This window comes from Euprymna scolopes, chromosome 15 (assembly GCF_053919585.1).
Source record: "Euprymna scolopes isolate OS-2025 chromosome 15, ASM5391958v1, whole genome shotgun sequence".
Lineage (NCBI taxonomy): Eukaryota > Metazoa > Mollusca > Cephalopoda > Sepiida > Sepiolidae > Euprymna > Euprymna scolopes.
This window is the reverse complement of record NC_136496.1, coordinates 72,638,547-72,661,913: the sequence shown is the minus strand read 5'-3', so window position 1 is coordinate 72,661,913 and position 23,367 is coordinate 72,638,547. Positions and strand designations below refer to the sequence as shown.

At 33.1% G+C, this 23,367-nt stretch overlaps 1 protein-coding gene across 8 annotated transcripts in view; it reads left to right on the top strand.

Moving 5' to 3' along the window:
* The first annotated feature begins 6,269 nt into the window (after window positions 1-6,269).
* Window positions 6,270-23,367, top strand: part of LOC145293901 (uncharacterized) — a 213,439-nt gene continuing 196,341 nt past the window's right edge. For 4 of the 8 annotated variants that reach the window (XM_080140696.1, XM_080140693.1, XM_080140685.1 and 1 more), the window contains exon 1: window positions 9,972-11,737. In XM_080140696.1, the coding sequence (XP_079996822.1) occupies window positions 11,735-11,737 (3 nt within the window). In that variant the 5' untranslated portion in view covers window positions 9,972-11,734. Of the gene's footprint in view, window positions 6,382-9,970; window positions 11,738-23,367 lie in introns of those variants that run through there. The other 4 variants (XM_080140697.1, XM_080140691.1, XM_080140689.1 and 1 more) reach the window with 2 other exon arrangements.

Below are 23,367 nucleotides of genomic sequence, written 5' to 3'. Positions count from 1 at the left end.
CCAGAAATTTGTCTGCTAAGGGGTCAAAGTTCAACGATTTGACCTTTAAGAACTCTACCAAACTCCTCCAACAATTTGGGGTCGAAACACTTGAAATTTTAGGTATAGGTTCCTTAGGCATGGATCTAACTTAATAACTTGATTTGAGCCCAAAACAATAAATTTTAAGGGGTCATAATAGGGGTCAAAGTTTTAAAAAATTACCTCTGCGGTCTCTACCAAATTATTCAGACAATTTCTGGTCTAAACATTTGAAATTTTATATAAAGGGTATTCAGAGATACAGCAAGCTTTTTAATCGGATTGGCTTGAAAATTTTTAGTTACCAATATATAAATGTATGTATGTATGTTTGTATGTTTGCATATCTGTCTAAAACTTTCGACAGAGGCGATGGATTTTACCAAGATCAGTATCGTTTTGAAGTTCAACCTTTCAGACGACAAATATCGAAAAATTGGCTAAAAGCATTAATATCTTCATCTTCAACTTGGCACTTTTCTTCAGGGGGTCGCTTTTTTCGCCGATATTTTTGAAAGTCATCCTCTACTTTCGATTGTCTCGCCTTAATTTTAACATAAGTCACTTCCGGTTTGGCGGTGGTTGTAACAGCAAAGACGTAAGGTTTTTTCCCCGTTCTTTTCCTCCTTCACGGTACGGGTCCGAGCCTGCCTTCCTACTACCACTTTTTTTTTTTGGCTCAACATACACATCCAAACACCCGGGCAACGCCGGGCACCCATGCTAGTATATCTATAAAAGTCAACGTGTGTGTGTGTGTGTGTGTGTGTGTGTGTGTGTGTGTGAATTTTATATACAGGGTACTGAGATTTGGGAAAATCGATGTAATCTGTTTTCGGACAGAAATTTCGCTGTTAAGAGGTCAAAGTTCAACGATTTGACCTTTTTTTTTTTTACAAGGTAGTCACCACTTATCAAGGCCCGGAAGCCACTCGGAGTAAGGGTTATTGTGTGTACAGTATGTTAGTGTTGGAGATTTGATAAAGTGTCTTACTTGAGGAGGCGGTTCATCAGGAATTTGTTCCTATTGGACTTGAATATATCCAGGTTGTAGTCAGGTGGGAAACAGGCAATCGGAACAGAGTTACACAGGCGTGCACTTCTAAGAAAGAAGCTTTGTTCATGGAATCTATGTTTTGATTTTGGCACAGATAAGGAGTGGGGAAAATTTTTGACAGTGGTTTCAGCTAGGCGGGTGTTTTTCGTAAAAGATTGGCGAGGGGGGACCAGAGATTGGAGTTCAGACGAGCACCTGCCATGGTAGTAACGATAAAACAAAGACAGGCTCTCAATGTGTCTCCTATGGGCGTACTTGGCTTTTATACAGATAGAGAATTGCATCAGGGGTGATATATCTTCTGGAGCGGTAGAAGGATCCCACCATTTTTCCAGCGATTTTGGCAACTGACTTGATGTACGTATTCCATTTCAGGTCAGGGGTAAAGGTCAAGCCCAGAAGCTTATCAAAACATGGAGCTTCCCCTAGACGAGAGCCACCCATATCAATTGATGCCAGATGGGGGTCAGAGCGTTGATGATGTAAAGATAGGAGCTTAGTTTTAGATGCATTAAAAGTAAGCAGCTACCTCCTCCCCAACTGTACCACGCGATCAAGATCGAGAGAATCTGAGAGAACTTTGTCATTTACGGCCTTTGATGTGTTGCCATAGATGGTCGTGTCATCAGCATAGATGTCAACGAATGATTTAAGTATGTGTTTTGGGAGATCATTGATGTATATCAGGAAGAGAGTTGGGTCTAGGATGGACCCCTGAGGGACTCCAACATTAATATTGATGGCCTCTGATTTCTGCCCATCAACTACTACTCTTATGAGCCTAGCGGAGAGAAATGATTTTATGATCGAGAAAACATTTCCAGTTATACCGTAGTTGGAAATCTTGTGAAGTAGGCCCTTATGCCATACCTTATCGAAGGCCTTTGATATGTCAAGAGCAATTGCCCTAAAGAGGAAGCCTTTGTCAAGAGATTCGCTAATCCTATGAGATATAACAGTTAGCACATCTTCTGTAGATCTGGCAGAACGGAAACCATATTGCATGTCACTAAGAAGGTTATTTCTGCTGAGGTGGTTGACTACTTCTCTATTTAATATTGATTCCAGCAGCTTACTCATGACACACAGGAGACTTATTGGTCTGCACTGAGAGGGAGAGGACTTATCACCTGAGTTCTTAAATACAGGACATACTGATGAGGTTTTCCAGGGTATTGGGAAGTACTTCTCTTTAAGGCAATGCTTAAAGAGTTTTGTAAGTATGGGGGCAAGTTCTAGTTGAAGCTTTTTCAGCACAATGATTGGAATGCGGTGGTCATAACAGCAAAGAGGTCACATTATTTTCCCATTCTTTTCCTCCTTCACAGTACGGGTTCCAGTCTGCCTTCCTACTACAACTTATTTTTTTTTTCCTCAGCATACACCTCCAAACACCCAGGCAACGCCGGGCTGAAATGCTAGTATACACATATAGTGTTTTAAATTTTTTTTATTTTTTAATTTATTTACTTTTTTGTTTAAATTATATAAAAAGAAGTATCTTTATCTAGATCCTTTTCCAGAGGTTTTCCAAAGAATCTGTCAAAATTTCGCCTAAAATCCCTTGCAATAACTAGGGCTGTGACAAGAGAATATTCTTTTCATTCTTCTGACTCTCGAGTATATATCCGACACAGACACAGTCAACCAACCGAGAACCACATCAGTCTATATAAAAACACATAAGATATTAACAGATATATACTTAAGAGTCAAAACAATGAAAAAATATGCTGTTGTCACAGCCCTAGTAATCACTTTAGTTTGATCTTCACTAAATAAAATTCTATAGTTTTTTTATTTGTTTTTTTTTTGTTTTTTTCTTTGAAAATTATAAAAATAAAAGTATATATACATAAAAGAATAACAGTATAGTTACATGCCAGGATCCAAATATTTATTTTTCAAGCAAAACAGCTCCTCCAGCATGTTACAATTTTGGTACATTTTTTACAGATCCGTTTCGTTATACAGAACCAATCAGTTATTATTGTTAATCTGTAGTAATAAGTAGAGATGCATAGTGATGAGTAGTAAGATTCTACACCTAAAAAAGTCAGAATAATTTTAAGGATCGTAAAATTGGTACTAAAATTGTCCGCAAGGACCCATGGCATAGCGGATAAAGTACTTGGTGAAATTCAATTATAAATGACATTTTTCTAGAGGCTGAAAGTTCAGTCCTCACTGCAAGCGACCCTCAAAATACAATTACTTAGGGCAGCTACCCAATTATGGCTGTTGGAACAACATTAAACGAAGGGTTTTGTTCGAAATTCCATACAGATTCCAGAGTTGGACAGAAAGATTTGCAGAGTTCAACAAATGCCTTAATGAATCTTGCTTTCCGGGCTGTTGGAAAACTGCTTATGTGGTACCAGTATTCAAGAATTCTGGCGAAAGAACTGACCGATTAAATTATCGCCCCATTAGCCTCCTCCCACTTTTTACCAAAATATTTGAGACCTTAATTAACCATGTTCTAGTCCATCACCTTACAGATGCTAAACTTCTGACTGACCAACAATATGGATTTAGACAGCTCGTTCCACAGCAGACATCCTAACTGTAATCTCTGAACGTATAAACCATTCACTGGACAAAGCGGGGGAGGGCAGAGCGGTAGCTTTAGATATATCTAAGGCTTTTGACAGGGTATGGCATGAGGGTCTCCTCAGGAAAATTAAATCATATGGTATCACTGGTAGAATACTTAACATAATTAAATTCTTCTTAGATAAGAGAAAAATCCAGGTTGTCCTCGACGGTTGAACATCTAAACAATATGATATAAATGCGGGAATGCCCAGGGGTCTATCCTTGGACCTCTATTGTTCCTGATATTCATAAATGACCTCCCCAACAAAATTGTCTTTGAGATGGGTATATATGCTGATGACACCACACTCTATAACAGGCATGGCAGGAAAACAAATGAACACATAACTAAAGAAATGGTAGAAACACTAGAGGATGACCTCCAATCTGTAGTGGAATGGGGACAAAAATGGATGGTCACGTTCAATGCTGCCAAGACTAAACTAGTTTCATTCAATAATTACAAGAAACCTTCTCTACCACCAATAGCAATGGCCAATGACTTTATCTGAGAGTACATCTTTCAAACTCCTTGGCCTAACGTTCACAGGAAACATGAGTTGGAACAATTACATTGAAGGCATTGCCAGGGCCACTACAAGGAAGGTGGGCTCTCTCTACCGTGCTAGAAAATTACTAACACCCGAAAGTATCCTGTACCTCTATGAGGCCACCATTCGCCCATGTATGGAGTATTGCTGTCATATTTGGGCTGGTGCATCTGCTACTAGTCTCTCGCTCCTTGACAAGGTTCAAAAGAGAGTTGCAAATCTGATAGGCCCTGAACTGGCATCTAAGCTTCAGCCTCTGTCCCATCGACGAAACGTTGCATCCCTCTGCCTGTTCTACAGGTATTTTAATGGTGAATGCTCTGACGAACTGCAAGCACTTGTGCTCCCACGACGTGAACACCCTCGACAAACCTGACAGGCTGCTAAATCCCACCCCCACACTGTAGAGATCCCTAGATGTAAAAGATCTTTCTACTCCAGTAATTTCTTCCCCAGAACCGTTAGACTTTGGAATTCCATTCCAGGTCCCTGCTTCCCCAACTGTATTGACGTGCATCTTGCTGCCCAAATCCCTACATAATACCTCAGTAGTTGTTGCCCCTGATAGCAGCCCCCTGCACCAAAATGGCAATGTGTCTTGTTTGGGTGAAAATGTAATAAAAAAAAAAAAATAAATAAATAAAAAAGATACATCTGAAGTAAACTGGAGGTTACATCGACTGAAATGTCATGAAAATAACACTAAAGATGAGAACAATAGAATAAATAATAAATAATATCTCAAAAATTCAGAAACATATGGCTGCTTCATCATAATCATCAACATCATCATCATATTATTATTATTTGTTTTGGCATCTGTTTTTACATACTGGAATGTGCTTGATGGCTTTTAGAAATTGACATCCCAAACTAATCCACCTCTGCCCAGGTCTTTATTTATCCCTCTTTCTTTCAAATCTATCCTTATCATTCCCTCTTTAGTTTTTCTTTTCTTCTGTTGTGATTTAGTGTCATTTGTATATCTATATACACGATAGTTGCAGCAGTTACCGATCCTGCCATTTTCATCATCATTTATTTCAGTATCATTATCCACTACTTCTAGCAACAGTTCTAATCCTGCTCACTGCAATATCATACTTAAGTTATACTTCCCAGAGACATATTTATTTCTCATGAAACAAAAGCACTCTTGCATTCATTGTACATCCGTGTTCTCTCGTGTTTTATTGTTGTGTTCATGCGTTTTTATTCTTTCTGGTTACCGGAACTCGGTGTGTACTGAATGGGTAGATGTTTTGCTGATACTGCAGTCTGTTACTTTATACACGTTTTTAATGGTTAATTATATACTAAGAAAATAAATTTGTCATAAAAAAAGCAAACACTTGTAATGAATAAGTATGCAGAGAATTTTAGTACTTACAGTCAGTCTCGAATATTGATGAAAAATCCCGAGTCAGTCCCAGAAATGGCTGAAGTGCATTACGATTTGAAGGACGAAAAAGGCAAAAAGGTAGATAGCATATAACCATGGGGTTAGAGTAGGATGAAGATTAAAAAAAATAAAATAAATGAATAAAAGGTGCGTGTTAAGATATAGTCGACAGTTTTTTTTTTTGTTTTTGTTTTTTTTTTAAATATATCGTTTTAAGCAAAAACAATATTACGTACTTAATTGCCATGTCGGAAATAGTAATATATCAAAAATTACGAAAATTCATCGAGTAGAATAACTGCTGTTCGCTGTGCTTTTAGTGAAAAAAAAAAGTAGATAACAAATATTGCAGCCATGACACAAGTAATCTAAAATATTCCTTTCTGAGTTATAGCCCTTGCGTTTAGACTCTTACCGTCTACTTTATAATATCTAAGAAAAATGCAAGTTACCCAATTTTTCGTAAAAGTTACTTTTAACTACAAATAACTTTCTACTTGATTTTCGTAATTTTTGGATATATTACTATTTTCGGCATGGCAATTAAGTACGTAATATTGTTTTGCTTAAAACAATATAGTAAGAAAAAAAACATCGATCAGTCGACTATATCTTAACAAGCATGGAATAGTTGAAACAATTTCCCGAAAAGAAAAGAAAAGAAAACAGATGGTTCTTAATTCGTAGACTGTTTCAGCCATTTCTGAGACAGACTCGGAATTCTTTGCCAACATACTTGAGACTCACTTTTCGTAAGTATTGAAATCCGCTGAAAACCCACCCATGACAAGTACCAAAAAATAAAACTGGTAAAAAATTATGAATAATTATGCATATATAATGTAAGTTTTAATGTAAAAATATAATAAGTGTCAATTTTTTTATGAGGAGTTTCTATCAGGTTTCTAATTGGGTTTTTAGTTCTCTCTTACTGCAAGACTGTGGTTGGCTTTCTGGTTCGATAATCTTCTATGCCCCCTCCCCTCATCGGACACTTTCCGCGCCATTACTGTGAAACAGCACCATTGGTTTCCAATGTTAGCAATGGCTTCCAATGGCCTCATTAATTAACATAAAATACAATGAGCATAGCTTCAATCTTCATCGCTAAAACAAACAGAAATCAAAACACACAGAGAGAGAGAGAGAGAGAGAGAGAGAGAGAGAGAGAGAGAATGCTTCTCTTACTCAATACCTTGATTATCTTATTTTTCTTAGGCAAACAACACAACATTTCATCATACCCACGTGAATCTGTAATGCTCGTTGTAGAATTATGTTGAAAAACGATTCGCCATGACACCCGTTTCTTGCTAATGTTTACGTTTCAATATATCCCAATAAAACGAAATAATCCCACAATGGGAAGAGGAACAAAAAACGAATGATAATGTGCTGTCTTTTTATACGAATAGAAAGTTTATTATTGCCTGAAAGCTATCGTCAATCGAATCCTTTAACATCTGAATGATCTTGGATATTATTAAGCCGACGCTCATAATTTAAATTTCTAACAGACGCCATCTTCCCTTTTTTTAATCATACAAAACATATTGGCAAAAATAAAAACAGACTATAAAATAATTGTCTTGTTTAGTAAATATTATTTTTGTTTTGATTGAAAGTTGTAAGGACTGTCTTATCTTTCTGCTATGTAAAATTGAAAAAGAAAAAAATAGGTGGGCAATATTGTTTTGGGTGATGTTCGTTTAAATGGCGTCCACGAAGAAGTAGGTCATTGAACAGTTCGGGAACACGATGTCGTTTAAAAAATGGCGACAGTTAACAGTTAGCACTTGTCTTCAGAAATACAAAAAAAAAAAAAAAAAAAAAAAATATGATAGTCAACTTATAATGGACAAGTAGAAATTGCAGATTAACATAATGTCACCAGGAAATAAAAACGCCAATAAACAAATATTGCGTTTTATTTTATAATGATAACCTATTTTTAAAGGTTTGTTTTTTCGTAGTCACGAAATTTCCAAACCTCATTTTTCTTTCGTTTTTTTTTTTTTTTTTTTTAATTTTATTTAAATTTTTTTTTACTAAGACTACTGCGACAAGTTTATTAACAAAGAAATACATAATAATTTCAAAGCTAGTTCATGGATAGACACCCAGTGGATTTCAGTACTTACAGCGTCAGTTTCAAGTATTGACGGGCAATCTGAGTCGGTTTCGGAAATGACTAAAGCTATTATTTATTTATTTATTATTTGTTTATGGAAGAAATTTTTCTTAACTGAAATTTTCTTTTTTCCAAAGAATATTTTATTTATTTTTGGTAAATTTAACCTGGCCCTAATCTAACCTTTCAAATCTTTAGTGTCGTCATCTGACTTAATTTTTTTTTTTTTCTCGCGAATTTCTAATCGTAGATAGCTTTGGCTATTTCCTTGACTGGCTCGGAATTTTCCGTCAATACTCGGAACTGACTTCGTACGTACTGAAATCATCTCGATACCTCTTCCTTGCAAGTATGACAAGGCGTATAGCTATCGATAGTTAGTTGAACCAAGTAGTAATATCTCTTTCTCGTCATATATATATATATATATATATATATATATAAATGTGTTTGTTTTTGAAATACACTTTTCCATTAACATATTTTATATTATTTCCTGTCGTGGTGGTCATAGTTTTTATTCCAGAGCTAACATGTTACAGTGAGTTTCCCTGTCATATTTTCTATTTAAAATGTGTCCATACAAACCAAGGTCATTACTGACAAGACGGTTAAAACACTAATATATTCAAATTATAGGTAAACAACTTCTTTATTTTTAACACTGAATTTGATTGTAACATTTTTTTTCTTGCCAGTAAGACTAATTATTGGTTTTGTCCAAATTGTATAGTAAATGCACTAGTAAAATGTCTTTGGAGAAAGGTTTTTATATAGAAACGAAACTGTTCTTGCATAAGGCTTAACGTAGTAGTCAGATTACCATCGATTTTTTTAAGAATTGCTGGCACATATTAAACGATGACCTTCTAGAAAAGAAGCGGCCATCGCCTGCTTAACCAAGGCAGGCAAAATAAAAGAAGGTTGTTTACGAAATTATTTCGCCGAAATAACGACAGTTTTTATTGGAAATCAAAGACTTCTTTAAACAGAATACAACAACGTTTCTTTTACTTATAGACATCAACATCATCAATGTTACCAGTGTAAGGTAGTAGTAATGGCAGTAATAATAGTTAAATAAAACAACAATAAGAAGGTATTTATTTAAACGCTACCTGAAGCCGAATTTGTGATTGTTTCTTATAGTTAATGTTGGGATATATGGAGTAAGCTATCATTTTAAGAACAACAAACAAACTTAAACCAATATACAGATGAAGTTTCCAACTTGCTTGCCTTCTCACGAGAACCACACAAGGTTCTTTTTCTTTTTTTTTTTTCCTGTAGAGAAAATCAAGCTCTTCAAAAGGAGCACTTTAGATTGGGACAAAAATAAAAATTGCCTCAGTTTAGAAGGATTCTTTCTTCATTGACTGACGACAGAAACTACAATTTTATCCTAGTCTGAAGGCGATAGGGCACTGAATCTTTACACATCAAATTAAAGTTTTAAATATGGCATTTTTTCTTTCTGTTCGTTCTTCTTCTTAAGAAGTGTTTGCTCACGGCCAAAAGATGGAATCTAAGTGACAAGTTTCCTCAAACTTTGAGTACTCTTTTTCGATCGCCGTTTCAAGCCTGTTTTCTTTATTATTGAAGCTTTAGTTATTATTATAGGTTCTTATTTAGAATTCAACCTAATAATTAAAAAAAAAAAAAAAAAAAAAAAAAAAACATCAAAAAACAAAAAAAATCTTTATAATATATATATATATATATATATATATATATATATATATACCCATCACGGAACGGAAATGTCATATTCACAAAAATCACATAAATTGATCAAGTAATTTTATTTTTATTAAAATAATCATTTTTAAACGACTAAAAGCGATTAACGTGAAATCTGTAGCATTGCAAGGTTGATCTCGCAAGTTTGAATTATTGTGGACTTATCTGCCCTTGTTTTTTTTTCTAGATGGCGACACGAAATAGTCTTTTTTTTTTTTTTTTCTTACTCATAAAATTTAATTTTTTTAAAGTTAAAAATCAATATATGTGATTTTTGGAATGTGACATCTTCTTTCCATGACGAGTATATATATCATAAAGATTTCGTTGTATTTTTTTTTTTTTTTATTAGGTTGAATTCCAAATAAGATTATAAGAAGAAGAAGAAAGAAGGAAATTCTGGTTGGTACGAAATAAAACAACGCTGGTATGGGGTGAGAAAGGCGGGGGAATATCTAGAAAGGTGCTAGCAAGCAAGGAACCAAGCGAGCAATAGTCAAGAGTCGAATTCAGGAAGGAAAGAAGAAAAAAAAAGTACAAGAAATAAGTAATAATGTTGAAGAAAAAAATCAGTAGGAATGAGCGAAGAGTGGAAAAGATAAATTTAAAAAAATGAAAGACAGAAGAGAAAAGGGCAAAAATAAGAAAGGAAGAAAAGGTGGAATTTTGATGAGACGAATGTGAAAAGCGTGACGTCAGGCGGCCATCGGAAAATACTAACACTAATATTAGCAAGCAAGGCGGCCGCAATGGAATCGTCGTCAGCCAATGTGACCTAGATTGCCGCTTCTTTCTCTCTTTCGTTTTTTAAAGCCAAGCATTATTTAGAAGTAGGAGGAGGCAGAGCTAGCACCTTTTCGTCGGTTGTTCTTTTTTTTTCATTCGTCTACTTAATTCATTCGTTTTTTGTTTTTGTTTTTTTTACTCCTTCAATCAATTAAGATTTTATTTGTTTCATTCTCTACATTTTTCTTTCAGCGACTGCTTCGTCTCCTCCCCTCTCCCTCTTTTCTATCTCTACCTCCCGCTTTGGTAGTCCTTCTCCCACTACTTTTGTTATTCCTCCCCTCTCTTAATTTTCTTTCTTGTTTCACTTTCCTCCTACCACTACTGTTCATCTCTGTCTCTGTCTCATTCTCTTTTGTTCCTCACTATCCTTCTCCCACTACTATTCTTATTCTCCTTTTTTTCACTCTTCTCCCTACTACTCTTCATCTCTCTCTCTCTTAAATTCCTTTCTTTTTTTCTCTCCTCCTCCTTTTTCTTTCACTACTTTTCAGAGTTTATGTTCTCTCCTTTTCACTCTCTTCCACTATTGTTTATCTCCTCTTTTTTCTTTAATCCTCCCCTCCTCCTCCCATTACTTTTCATGTCACATTATTATTTTCCTTTTTAACCTCCTCCCACTACTCTTCATTTTCCCCCTTTCTAATTTATTTTTCTTTCTCCTCATTCATTCGCTTATTCCTTTAGTTGCCTTACCCCCCCTCTCTCTCCTTCTTTTATTTATTTTTCTGTCTTTCTTTTTGAGTCGCATCGGACATCGTCACGTTGCGTTCGTCTAGAATAACGTTAACAACGTCAGAATATATTAGCATAACTGGCTGATTGAAAACGAGTCACACACACATACACATGTGTATAAACAATACACTCACGTGTACATGACTATAACGAAAAGCGTACACGTTTAACTACACACACACATAAGCGCACACGCAAATATAAAAATAATTAAAAAAAACACAAAGAAAAAAGTTTTAACCGACTCTTATTACACGAATATAACATAAAATAAAAATACATATATTATGCAAACAAAAGCGTTAAAAAGACTAAAAAATAAAAGTTGCCGAATACGTAAATGCGGCTGTAAGATGTGAACTAAGCAAATATTTTTTATTGTTAGCTTTTTCGAAACAAATCTTTGTTCGCTGTTTACTTATGCGCTGAGCTATGAAACAAAACTGAGCAGTGAGCTTTTTTCACGCTTTCTTTTACTTTCCTTCCTTCTTTCTTTTTTTCTGAGTGTGTCAAAGGTCATGGCAGATGAAAGGTCAGCGTTGGGATTACCCGGATGTAAACCTGTCAAAGCCTCGGGAAGAAATGACGCCATTTTATTTGTGCACAGATCAGATCTTTGCAATGGATGCTCGACGACTCCAACCATCTCGACATTTGGAGCCTAATGAACGGATTTAAATTGCTACCCGGATGTTTCATTCACGCTTAATATGGTAAGTAACAATTTATTTATTAAATTTTAGCCTCCATTTTTTTTTTTTTTTATCTGTTATTCGATACCAACGCCGCCTTATGCACGATGTTTTTTTTATGTGGTATGTGTGATTGTCCTACGTAGGGTCTTTTTTGGGGACTCAACACGACTTTATTGTTGACAATATCGTCCTTCTGTGGCAAAGAAAAGGTATTTGGGGGTTTATTTGTAAGTATGTGGATGCTGAATAGATGATGCCTACAGATCTTGCTTTCTAGATGTTGTAGCCGTCACCTGTATTTGATTCTGTATATTTTTTCTGTCTTGGTGGAGTTCGTGTCGGCCATGTTGGGATTTGGGTTTCTGATGGATTCAAAATCAAACACGCCGATCGATCGATATTACACTTTTTTTTTTTTAAGAGATCTTTGTTTTTATTTTCATAAATATTTTTTAGAGTCGACGTAAGAAGTTAGGTAAACTTGCATAAAATATCTAAATGAAGCTCATTGTTTTTTAAAAATCGTGTGTACGTAAAAGATTGGTGTCCAAGCTGCTTCCATCCACGTTTCTCGTCACTACAAGACTTCTTAGAATGTTAAGACCTAGAAAACACTTATCTTTGTTTTCCTAAATTTTTGCTTTTCGATCTACGCTGTTAATTGATTACTAGATCAGCGGTGACCCGTTGGGTCAGTATTTGTTATGTATAACATTAAGTATATACTTTCTTCACCTTGATATTGGTTGATAATCATGTTGTTGCAAGGATTGATGTCAAAGGATTCCACAAAGTCAGGGTGCATTGTGATGTTATAATACACTCTCTTTTCTCGTTCATATTCTCGCATTTATTTCACAATGTGATATGAGAATAGATTCTCATATCACATTGTGATATGAGAATCCTTTCTTTCCTTCTCTCCTTTTCTTCCTCTCCTCCTCTCGTGTTCTCTTTTCTTGTCTCTCTTTCCCCTATATCTCTTTCCCCTCTCTCTTTTCCTCCTCTATCATTCGCTTTCTCTCTCTTCCCCTTCACCCATCATTCTCCTTCCCCATTTCTCTCTGTCTTCAATTCCCTCTCTCTGTCTTCCCGATTCTCCATCTCTTCCCATTCATTCTCCATCTCTTCCCCTTTCTATCTCCCTCTCTTCCCCTTCTCTCCCTATCTCTTCTAGCTCTCTCACTTTGCCGATTCTCTTCCCCTCTATCTTTGTTTCTTCTCTTCTATTTCACAAAGTTAGAAATACATTGTAATGTGACGTCAATACATTCCTTCTACCACCCTTTATCAAGTGTGTACGATAACAAGCAAGCAACCGTAATATATCACGATCTTAATAATAATAGTAATAATAATAATAGTAGTATAAACATTATTTTCATAATTTCCATTGGTGGATTTTCCGAGTAAATATTGATTTGGCACAATTACACAATAATGAGTAAACATTTACGATTTTCTGTTCTACTCATTGGCATTATTTTTCTTGTTCGCTCTCTTCTCGATTGATGACGATCGCATGTTACGAACACGTTCTCTTCCAAAACAATGTCAATTACTTTAAGCGCGTTCGTTTACTTTTCTTTCATTTCATTTTCAGATAATGTTTACAGAATCGTGTTTTTGTTTTTAATTCGACATTCTTTTTCTTTGATTTTTTCGCAGTGCTCATAAATACACCAGAAATAATTGATATCGTCTTATTTAGTACAGCCAATTTACAGCACCAACTAAACTATGTGAATATTATGCAACTGCAACGATATTCGTATTTCTTTTGTGAAAATTCTTGAAAGTCGGTATTTGAAATTCTAGGAGTTGTTTAGGCTCGAACGCTGGCTATTGTAGCCGATTCGGATTAAATATAATGTATGCAACTTACAACTACCTCAGCAACATTGTCTTCCGTTTGAAGAACAGAGTGGTTCAAATTACAAAATCAACACATTTGAGCCACTGTTTTATTTTCATATTGTTTCTTGATTGTCTTATGTGATCCGTGATTGGTTACTCATTTTAAAGGGATCAGAAAGATTAAGTTTCATCTTGAACCATGACTTGATACATGTGAGTTTGTAATGGAAACTTCATTTTAATATTTATCGGTTTCCTTGTTTAAATTATCATTCTTTCTTGCAAGTCTAATCTAGGTTACGTTGAATCAATATTCTGTTTTGTCTGTTTTTTGCTTCAGCGTTTTTTCATTTATTGTCTAGCAACGTCAATCAAGTTCTTCAAATATTTGTTTTTAATACTTAAATTATAACCCTCTCTTCTTTTCAACCTTTCTTGTCCTTGTATATCGTTTCTTCTTTTATGTCTCAAAATGAATAAATATTCATTCACTACACGAGATTTTCACTGAAAATCTCGCTAATTACCGAACAACATAATAACAGAATGAAGGCAGTGCTCAAATAATAACATTTTTATTTAGAAACTTCTCATAGGGAGACGGTTTGTATTCTGCACAAGTACCTATATTTGTCATCAATTTGCGTCAGCATTTTATGATTTTATGAAACGAAAAATTATGTGTTCTGTTGCATTATGTCTTCCTTGTAAGCCCAGAATTCAAAACCCGAAATAATTTTTCGCAGGAAGATTTCTTTTTTAATTTTTTTTTTTTTTTTTTTTTAATTTTCTTGTTTCTATGTTTGTTTTATTCAAAGACAGGACCAAAGAGCCTGTTATGGAATTGGTTTCCTGCTCGCTGTGGTCTTACTCTTTGTCTCTAGTATGGAAGAAAAGAAGTCATTAAATTGTGAAGACGGTTTCTGCTATTCCATCGACTCTTATGACTCTTGATTGATACTCGGCTTGATCGATTGAAATGTTATCAGCAAATACGTTTCCTTATTACTATCGAAAACAACATTCAAATTTTTGTTTTTAACTTATTTAAAAAAAAAAATGAATAAAAAATAATAAACGGTGTTCTTTCTGCGTTTCTTTATTTTGGCATTATAATTAAATTGTTTCATTTATGTCATCTTAATCTTAGATTAACAGTTTCTGATTTTTACTTAGCTTAACATTATTAGCAAAATGATTATGGGCAACACAAATTTCTTGTGAAGATTTATATTCCAGATATATATATATATATATATATATATATATATATATATATATATATATATATATATATATATATATATATATATATTGTAAGCATTTATACAAAACTAATTCGTTGATGAATAGTAAGAATATTTTTATTTTATTAAAAAAGGAAAAAATTCTCATAAAAGGAATATTTGAATTTTTAAAGATATATATATATTTGCTGGGTTTTCTATTGATTTTGTTTCCTTTCTTCAACCAAACCAAAAACGTTTTTAAAGATATCTTAAAAGGTTCAGCTACTTGTAAAGAATGAGTAACTAAAAGATTTTAGTACCTTTCTCCACTTTTGAGATGAGGATCGATTATTCATGTTATTTGGATTCTTTGGACTACTGTTCTCATCTTGAGTGTTATTTTCACGTTTTGGTTGATATAATCGCCGACCTTCTTTAGGGGTATCTTGTTGAACTCTGGGTATTTTTCTGTCAAACTTGGGAATCTGAACAGAATTTTGAACATTGAAGGATCAGTTCGCAGTGCATCTGACACTCAAAATTCAATTGCGAATTACTTAGGGCTTTTACCTAGTCATAGCTGACAGAATGAGAGCATGCTATTAAAGTGTTCTGTTTGAAATTCCATGCAGATTCCAGAGTTCGATTGGGAGATTCCCAAGTTTAACAGTGTGCACTAGGGGACGGTTGGAGGTTGCATTGACTGAAGCGTTGTGAAGGTAGTGCTTGGGATCAGAACAGTAGTCAGAGGATCCAAATAATGTGGAAGATTTTAGCACTTTGATAGAGAATTTAGAGTCCTTCCCAAATTGGCCAGAATAGTTTATGATTTGAAAGATGCAAAATATGTAAAAAGGCAGACGACATTAAGCATGCAACGGGTTAGGTTCAAGTGAGGGTAAAAAAAATTTTTAGAAAAAAAGGTGGCTTTCAAATGGTCTACTTTTGGGACCAACTCTATGAGTACTGAAATCCTCTGGATGCCCATTCATTTGAAGTACCAAGGATGAAATTAATAATCACATTGTTGTGATTTTTATAATTTGATACTAATCTAAAACCATACTTAAAATTGGTGATAAAAATGTTGGAATGCTCTTTCTAGCTTGACACTATTCATTATACATTATTATAGCCAATGAATGTGTATAGAAATTTATACATTGATTTATATCATTTTCTTTTTATATATATCTTGAAGGTTGCAACTAAACCTGTCTATTCATCATGACCAAGAACCCGTTTCTACTTTGTTCCTTTTTCATTCCACTTTATAAGAATCTAGATGTTGACTAATCATTGTTTTTTTCTTAATGTTGCCTTTTTTCTGACAATTGATGAAAGATCGCTATGTTGATCGATTTATTTAAAAAGTGTCTTTCAGTTTGAGAAAACAATTCTTTTTTTCAATTTGATACAAACTACAGTAAGATCCACCACACACGTTTGAAAGTCAAACACGCTTGATGACGGGGAAAAATTCCTGAAATATATCGCATCACAGATATGCCACTTGACCACATGATGCAATAAATAAATTTACATACTAAACTGATGCCATAAGGATTGTTTGTTGGCTTAAAATAATTTGGAGAAATAATTGATAATAGATTAATAATTTGATCATTTTATATTGGTAACATTGGCAACCATTTTAGTGAGATTCTGGATTGCAAGAGCAGATTAGAAGATGATACTAATAATGAACAAACTTAAATGCCTACGAGACAGTCCTGAAGTGTCTACAGTCTTTCTGTACAAGTGTTTATCAGGGTAACCTGGCATGACGATACTTTTCACTTACAAATAAACCCTGACCAAATATTCAAAAGAACATAGAATTTGCGGCCCAAATAAGATTTCCTCATTATGGCTAACCTACATTGGCTTTTATAAGGAATGGTGCACCTTCTCCAAGTGATGTTATATCAAGTAACCACACAAAGCTGGATATTCCACCAGACTTGATGAATTTCTTGTCCTGGAATCCAGTAAGACCAGGAAATCACAAGACAGACATATAACATACTCAAATGGTCAATTGGGGTGAGGAAAATTATGTTTTCAGATTCATTACTAATTCAGTGTTTGAGATGTAAAGGAGAACTTGAACATTTGAATATCTATGTATCTTATATAGAGATCAAGTGTTAGCCCCTGGGAAGGGGCCACTTGATTGTTGAGCACTTCAACTGAAGTAAAAAGAAACAAAGTGATAATAGTGAGTAGAGATTTATTTATCTCCCTCTCATAGTTGGAAGATGTGATACAAGGTCATGGAAGTGTGATTTGAAACCAGCACCCTAAAAGAATAGCACTCTGGCCAAACAAAAATTGCCTTTGCGATTAACAATAAACTAACCATTCTCAAAGAATGAGAAGGCAAAGCCTGGGAGTGACCATACCTCAGACTAATAGAGAACAAGCCATCCTCAAAAATGCAATAGACTCTGCTGATGTGATTAGAGTATGAACTAAACAAAGGGTTGAGAGTTCTGTCATTAATTTAAATTGAAAAAGAAGCTTGATAGTTTTTGAATTATTTTTTTATTTTAATACTTCCATTGTTACCTTAAGTTTATTTAGATATATTTAGTTTTAGAAAATGTATTGAAAAATAAATTGAACCCTTAATTAAAAAAAATGTATTTATCTAACATTATATAAGAATCGGATGAGAAATTCTTTTTTTTTAATTTAAAAAGTAAAATTTTTTTTATTTGGTTGACAAGAATAGCAAAAAGTATTTTGTAAAAGAAGAGAACAATCAAATTGAAAATTTTATTTCTTCTCTTTAAAACAAATACTTTATTCTGCTCCTTCTTGTCAGTTGAATAAAAATACTTTTGTGTAGAATTTATTTAAGGAGCATATGTGGTTATTCAATGTCAATTTTGGATGATACCAGTTTGGAGTTTTAGTCATCAGTGCATTGGTCACTGTCAGTTTCTTACATTCTTCAGGAGGAAAACTGCCAGTCACCATGCGCTCATAAACTATTATATAAAGAAAAGTCAGTTTGCTTGTCCATTTTTGTCATTGATAGACTTGATTATGACAAATGAATATTTGATTCTAACTAGCCATTTAAAAATATTTTCTTAAGAGATATATTTTTTTAGAAGTAGACTTTTTTGTCAGCCAACCTTGTAACCCCTCCTTTCCTTATTGAATCCTTGAAGGGCTTACTTTTTGGTTAGCCTGTTTGGAGTCCCTAACCTGTGTGGAATCCAGAGAATGGAATGCTAGTGGCGGGGTAACTTTCAGGCCTGGTTTGTCTTGAAGTTATTCTACCTTCCTTTCCATTTTTATTATAAGTTTCTTGCATCAAATGGCTTTATGCTGTGTCTGGAGTGACTTCTATAAAAAACATTAGCACTATTTTCATGCAGTTTCTTAAAAAAATACTTAATCTGATCAAAAAAATTGTTAAAATGAAGGCCTTTTTCAGAATGACTTAAATAGTGGTAGCAGTTGATAACATTAATAATTTTTAAACTTCTACATTCAGCTTTCTAAATAATTATATTTGTATTAAAGAAATATTATTTCTTAAAATTGTTTATTATAATAATAGGTGAAATAATTTTATTGTAAGCTACTAATTAAATTGTTTTAATTAAATGATGCAAACAGCTGTTGTGAACTTTGGTTTCAACTAGTATATGAACTTATTTTATCTGGATTCTTTTTATGGTAAGTTTATTATCTGTTTAACTAGCAATACACATGAAAAAATTGAAATGGCTTAAGATATTTCAATATTGGTATATATATATATATATATATATAGAAAGAACTTGATGAAGTAAGAAAGGATCATTTAAAATTTTTAAAATCCAATTAAAATTAAGGAAGTTTTGTGTCTCACACGTTTGGATATTTTTCCCTCATATGTGTTTTGTCACATTTTTGTCACTACTTTTTCAGTAAAAATGTTATATCTTTGTTAAAACACAAGATTTTGCAATGAAATTTATCATATAAGTGTATTTTTGTGCTAGGAATTAGAATATGCTATTGAAAATCTCCAGAAACGAATGGTTTCCAAATAATCTGCAGTAAATGCACATAAATATGCTGCAGTTCCTTAAAAATGCCAAGTATCCATTAAAAGAAAAGTTCAAGAACTCAAAGCTGAATTGTAATGTACAAAAAACTGAAGTCAAAATTTATGACGGTTTAAAAAAGAATATATTGCAATATTTCTCTGGTATTATTGTAGATTAATTATTAAGTATTTTTTGCCCACCTATTTAAATATCAAAAGACTCTTTGCTAAAGCTGGCAAATTGTTCACAAATTTTCGATAAATTTAGTTTTTATTTTCAATTACATTTCTTGTATGAGTGACACATTATTTCATTAAACTTTCCAGTTTAAGACATTTTTTATTTCTCTACCTGAACTTTGGGCCAAAATTACAGTGTAGTATTCTGATGTTACACTTCACCTTTTCTGTCCTCTGTTAGTGGAAGAGAAATCCTTCTAGACTGATACAATTTTTATGTATCCAGATTGCCCATTTTGGGAAGCTGGATTTTCCATTAAAAACCGATCTCTGTCCTCGTGGGGAGGTAAGTAAGTAGGAACTTAACTAGAAACTGAGCACTTCCTACAAATATTTAAATATTGATTTAGCATTTTTTTTTTTTTTTTTTTTTTTTTTTAATAATTGGGTAGATTAGTGTCCATTCGATTATAATCTGCTGAAAAAAAATTGTAAAAAGACAAAAAATATATATTAGGGATGGAGGGAGGTACGGCTCGCACATGTGAAGCAAAAAAAAAAAGAATCATATTTCACATTTTTGGTTTTTCAAAACAAAACACTGTTTAATTCACCATTAAAAACTAATGCAACGGATAAAAGTGCATGCAAGTTGCATATTTACAAAACTTATTTTCTTGTCTTTTCAACCATATAAATATTTAAAAAATTTAACCAGAAATAACGTCAGACTGGTTGAGATTGCTTTAATTATATATTCTGATAACCAAATAGCTCTAATTAAGCTAATTATGTTCTGATAACAAAGTAGCTCCAACTAATTATGTTAGAACATTTTTTTTTATATTCATATTTTCATTTTTTAAATTTTTAATTCATTCTGGAATAAAAAGTTAACAAAAAACCGTTTATTTACAGCAATTTAAGTATTTTGGTGCTGCTGCTACAGATAGTTTTTAGATACTTTTTTTAAAATGGAATAATTTTTTTTCTAAGTATTATGATTTTAATTGTTCGCTACCACAAGAGAAAACAATTTACAATTATATTTTTAACAGATAAAAATAGTAAAAAGATTGATTTATTTAACAGTGGGTGTCCAAAGAAAATTTTTTTTCAAAATTTTCAATACTCGTCATGTTGAAATTTTTTTTTTTTTAACACAACAAAAAAATGAGTGATTAAAAGTATTTCGGACACCCCAGTCTATTAAAAGTTGCATCTCTTCTTGTGAATTTCCAAATTTCATGAAGAAATTCTTAACACAAACGTGGTACAAGCACTTACAGGGGTGGGTCATTACAAAATCTTACCGAAAACGCCTTTTCATGATGTTAACATTTTTATCACTTTATTTGCTTTAAAAATCTTTAAATATATGATCTACATTATTATTTATTAATTCGTTTGAAAGTATATTAATTTCCAAACAACGATGGTATTTTGATGACTTGAAGTGTTTTGGTTTTTAAAATATGACGATTTTAGCAGAACCTTTTTGAAATCTGTGATTATCGAAAGCATTTTATCATCCATGTGTATTGCTAGTTAAATTGATTTATCTCAAAATAATTGAATTCTTTCAAACACACAAATAGTGAAACTCATTTACAACCAAAAATACGTTTCAACTACTATTCTTATATTACTTGTTCCATTCACAACATTATGTTACAAATGTTAGAGGTTACATCAGCCAAAATGATCCTGTACTTGTTTCCCTATCTTGAACTTTAGAAAACCCATCTTCATTGTATTTTTATTTCTTAAAAACAATATAATCCACTGTCCATATCTACTTGCTTCCCCATAAGGGCAAAGTTAGACACAAGGGCATGTTTATGCAGAGAAAAGACATGAAATCTTTTAAATTAAAAAAAATTGATAGCTGGTAACTGTTTATTGTTAGATTTTTCTGGAACAAATCTGTAATTTTTATTATTATTATATTTCATTGTTCTGTATTGTATGAAGATTTTCATTTCTTAAAATTTTGTTTTTAAAATACTCAGACTCTTGAGCAATGCTTGATAGGCACATCTAGTATATAAAAATTTCAAATAACACAATACATTAGTTTGATTGCCCGATAATTGCAGTTTCATGACAACACTGAAAATCCAGCCGATAGGGCTAAAGAATATCAAGCATGATCGCTTTTAAGCCAATGGTCAGAAAGGGGATGCTTATTTATCTCCCTCATACAGTGGGAACATGTGACACAAAGGTTGGAAAAGTGGGATTGAAGAGCCAGTGCCCTAGAGGAAGAGCCCTTTGGTCTGCAAAAATAGCTGGACAGTTCTGTCAGGATTCACTCACTGGTAGAGGCTACTCAAATGATTAGCAATAAAATAACTTCTTATCAAAGAGAGAAGGCAAAACCCGGGAGGGTGGACCTCTTGGAACTGCATAGGATCAGCAACATATTGCAGTCAACAGAAAAGAGGTAATTTTAAAAAGGGTCTAGATTCTGTTGACTTTGGTGCTAAGGAAAAAAAAAATGGTTCTACAATGGTTAATTCTACATGCTTTGTAATTCTCCATTGAGCTGGATGTCTAATAAAACTAATGGTTAGTATTAAATGACAGAGTAATTATAATTGAAAACACCTTGTGTCACCTAGGTAAAGAGGATCACATTGTGAATTAATTTCTCGTCTGAGCAATAAGACATCGCTGCAAGAAAACGGACAGCAAGAAAAGTTTTAATTGAATATTCCAATATATTGATAAAAAATAAATATTGTTGAATTTAGTCTTCATTTAGGATTCCAGAAAATCAGGCTTTATTTTTATTTATTTATTTTTTTTTAATAATTTTTAAAATACTAAAATTACTTCAAATTGAATTGCATATTTTGTATATTATCCTCCATCCATTTATGTGCATACTCTCTAAAGCTTTGCCATATGCTTGGGGACAAAACTCCACTCGGAAATCGATTGCTCTCTTGTCTGATCACATATGTGATTTAGCAGGTTATATTGAAGTACTTGTGAAACATCTCTAGGGCTGGATTAAATATATTGTTTGCCAAAGCTTTACACTTTTATGGTTTTCTGTTCACTGGAGCAGTGCACTTTCCCATTATCAAGTATGATCTTGTGTGAAGCTGCAATGTTCTCTCTGCCGAAGCAGCCGCTTGTCAATAGTTGCCACAGCAACTACAACTATCCGTGAAGAATACAGCGATTTTTCTTTGAGATTTACTCCTCTAGGTTTGCCATGTTATGTCTAGGTACATGCATATTATTAACAGGCAAAACTCAGGTGGCTATTTAACCATGCAGAGACAGTCATTCACTATGATGAGGCTGTATGTGGCACATCAATGTTGGGATGTATTGAGATCGGTCAAGAATGCAACAGATATATAATCTCGGAAACATTATTTCTTTATAAATGTTTTAATACAATTTTGTAATTAAAAAAAAAATCTACTAATGCAAACCGATTTTGGTTAAACTTTCTCGATATAAGTTTTAATTAAAATTCAGAAACATAAAATGATGTAAGCTTCTTAATATTAATTCTTTTGTTGTTGAAATTGAATATAATGATTTATATGGCAAGAGTGAATATATTAACAAATGCTTATCAATTGCATTGATGTTGTATAAGAAAGAATATGGGTTCTCTTAAATTTTAGATTAAACAAGTCTTCATTAAAATCTGATTAAGATAGTGTAATATAAAATAAGGTTTCATTTAGTCATTATTTCAATTTTTTGGACTAGTGTTCTCATCTTCAGTGTCATTTTCACAATGTTTCAATCTATATGACCTACGACTTTCTTCAAGTGTATCTTTTCAAACTTGGGAATCTTTCTTTAGAACTCAGAATATTTCTGAACTCTGGGAATTTACACAGAATTTCAAACTAAATATTTTATTTGATCCACAAGGCTAGCATGCCCTTGTTTCGTCAGCCATGACTGGTTAGAAGTCCTAAGTAATCTACAATTGTATTTTGAGGATTGAATCTTCAACTGCCAGAAGAGTGTAAATTTACAACTGAATTTTTACCAAATACTTTATCCACTGCACCATGGGTTCTCATATTTTTTATTTATTTATTTTTTTTTTTTTTACTATTTATTACTACCTCTTTAATAATCAAAAATTCAAAAATGTATGGTTGCGTTTTACATGAACCATTTTTTTTTTAGTTTCATGATTCATATCAGAAATTGGATTCAGATGATTATAAAATCTGTTATTATACTAAATGTGAGTTAATCAAAGTTTATGATAATTAACTGAGCCAGTCTTCTCTCTTAAATATTTATTGTTCCTCTTTGCTCTGTTGATTCAACCATTCTCTAATACT